Below are 2,709 nucleotides of genomic sequence, written 5' to 3' on the forward strand. Positions count from 1 at the left end.
CTCGACTGCCCCTTGTCCCTCAACTGTCCCCAAGCCCTTGGTTGTCCCCCGCCCCTCAACTGTCCCCCAGCTCCTTGGTTGCCCCCAGACCTTCCGCTGGCCCCGGGCTAGTGGCCAACCCGTGACCCTTGCCCGTCCCTTGTCCCTCGGGTGTCCCCACGCCCTTGGCTAAGCCCCATCCCTTGATGGTCCCAAGGCCCTTGGTTGTCCCTTGTCCCTCCGCTGTCCCCATGCCCTTGACTGACCCCCGTGTCTTGACCATCCCCAGGTCCTTGGTTGCCCCCAGACCCTCAGGTGGCCCAGGGCTAGTGGCCACCCCATGGCCCTTGATGGTTCTATGGGTCTCGGTCACTTGCTGTCCCTCAACCATCCCTTGGCCCTCAACTGTCCCCACGCCCTTGGTTGACCCCAAACCATCAACTGGCCCCGGGCTGGTGGCCACCCCATGGCCCTTGATGGTCCTATGGCTCTCGGCCACCTCAACTGTCCCTTGTCCCTCAACTGTCCCCACGCCCTTGACCGCCCCCCGTGTCTCCACCGTCCCCCCACCTTTGGTTGTCCCCAGACTCTCAACCATCCCCGGGCTGGTGGCCACCCCATGGCCCTTGCCCACCCCGTGGGTCTCAACCCCAACTTGCCCCTCGTCCCCCGAGATCCGACGGCGGGTGGGGGACGTCTCGGGGGGACTCTCGGGGAGCCCCTCGGTGCTGAGCGAGCGGGCGGGGGGGTCGCGGGGCGAAGCGGCTCAGCAGGCGACTGACTCGCCCCCGGGGGGGTTCGCTCTCCCCGCAACGTTCCAGCCCCTCGGCGCTTCGGCTCAGCCCCGGGGCCAACGCCAAGGCCCCGCCATGTTGGGGGACACCCCCCCCGGCGGTGACCCCCGCTTTGGCTCGTCGCCGTTCCAACAGTTCCCGTTTCCAAGGGGGGCAACTGAGCCGCCCGGTCCCGTTGCTCCCGCTCGCGCCGTCGAGCCGCCTCCTCCTCCCGCCGGCGCCGTTCCAGGAGTTGTAATTTCCAACCCGGCACCGCCATCGCCTGCTGCGGGATGGGGCGATGTGGGGCTGGGGAATGGGGGTGGGGTGGGGGGGGATGGGGGCAATGGGGGGGAGCTACCGGGGGTGGGGGAGGAACCAAGGAGGGGGGTGAGGAACCAGGGATGGGGGTGAGGAACCAAGATGGCGGGTGGAGGAACCAAGATGGCGGGTGGAGGAACAAGATGGGGGTGGAGGAACCAGGGGTGGGGGTGAGGAACCAAGATGGGGGTGAAAGAACCAAGATGGTGGGTGGAGGAACCAAGATGGCGGGTGAAGGAACCAAGATGGGGGTGGAGGAACCAAGATGGCGGGTGAAGGAACCAAGATGGGGGTGGAGGAACCAAGATGGGGGTGGAGGAACCAAGATGGCGGGTGGAGGAACCAGGGGTGGGGGTGAGGAACCAAGATGGCGGGTGGAGGAACCAAGATGGTGGGTGGAGGAACCAAGATGGCGGGTGAAGGAACCAAGATGGGGGGTGGAGGAACCAAGATGGGGGTGGAGGAACCAGGGGTGGGGGTGAGGAACCAAGATGGGGGTGAAAGAACCAAGATGGTGGGTGGAGGAACCAAGATGGCGGGTGAAGGAACCAAGATGGGGGTGGAGGAACCAGATGGTGGGTGGGATGGTGTTGGGGGACACTGGAGTCCCCAGGGATGGGGACAGGGACACTGGAACCACTGGGGATGGGGACACCAAGGCCACCAGGGATGGGGGACAGGAGACACGGGGCCACCAGGGATAGGACAGGGGCCACCAGGGCCACCAGGGATTGGGGACATCAGGGCCACCAGGGATGGAGACAGGGGCCACCAGGGTTGGGGACAGGAAACACAGGGCCACCAGGGATAGGACAGGGGCCACCAGGGCCACCAGGGATGGGGGACATCAGGGCCACCAGGGATGGGGGACAGGAGCCACCAGGGATGGGGACAGGAGACACAGGGCCACCAGGGACAGGGACATCAGGGCCACCAGGGATTGGGGACATCAGGGCCACCAGGGATGGAGACAGGGGCCACCAGGGATTGGGGACATCAGGGCCACCAGGGATGGGACAGGGGCCACCAGGGCCACCAGGGATGGGGACACCAGGGCCACCAGGGATAGGACAGGGGCCACCGGGGATTGGGGACAGGAGACACAGGGCCGCCAAGGATTGGGGCCACCAGGGCCACCAGGGATTGGGGACATCAGGGCCACCAGGGATGGGGACAGGAAACACAGGGCCACCAGGGATAGGACAGGGGCCACCAGGGATTTGGGGACATCAGGGCCACCAGGGGTGGGACAGGGGCCACCAGGGCCACCAGGGATAGGACAGGAGCCACCAAGGATTGGGGCCACCAAGGGCCACCAGGGATGGGGACAGGAGCCACCAGGGCCACCAGGCCAGGGGTGACAAAGCCACCGCTGAGATGGCGACAAACTGGGGGGACCGGGGGGGGGGGGGGCGGTGTCACACCCGGGACACTTGGGGACATCGGGCTGGACCTTGTCACCCCGTTACCCTTCCGGAGGGGGGGGGGGGGGGGGGGGACAGGGCCACAACCCCCCGGCGCTCGGTGCGGGGGGGGGGGAGGGGACCCCCAGCCCCCCGCGGAGGGGTCCCAGGAATCGGGGGGGGGGGGATGGGGGGGACCCCCCATATCGGGGGGGAGGGGGAGGGGGGAAGGG

General features: G+C 67.7%; 1 protein-coding gene across 1 annotated transcript; it reads right to left on the reverse strand.

Moving 5' to 3' along the window:
• Positions 1–8: 8 nt before the first annotated feature.
• Positions 9–2,302, reverse strand: LOC141938937 (uncharacterized). The gene is made up of 2 exons (XM_074857966.1): positions 1,906–2,302; positions 9–1,712 (listed from the first exon to the last, which is right to left on the reverse strand). The coding sequence occupies exons 1-2, from the start codon at positions 2,021–2,023 to the stop codon at positions 349–351; spliced, it is 1,482 nt and encodes a 493-aa protein (XP_074714067.1). The 5' UTR covers positions 2,024–2,302; the 3' UTR covers positions 9–348.
• Positions 2,303–2,709: the final 407 nt, after the last annotated feature.

This window comes from Strix uralensis, unplaced genomic scaffold, assembly GCF_047716275.1.
Source record: "Strix uralensis isolate ZFMK-TIS-50842 unplaced genomic scaffold, bStrUra1 scaffold_440, whole genome shotgun sequence".
Classification (NCBI taxonomy): domain Eukaryota; kingdom Metazoa; phylum Chordata; class Aves; order Strigiformes; family Strigidae; genus Strix; species Strix uralensis.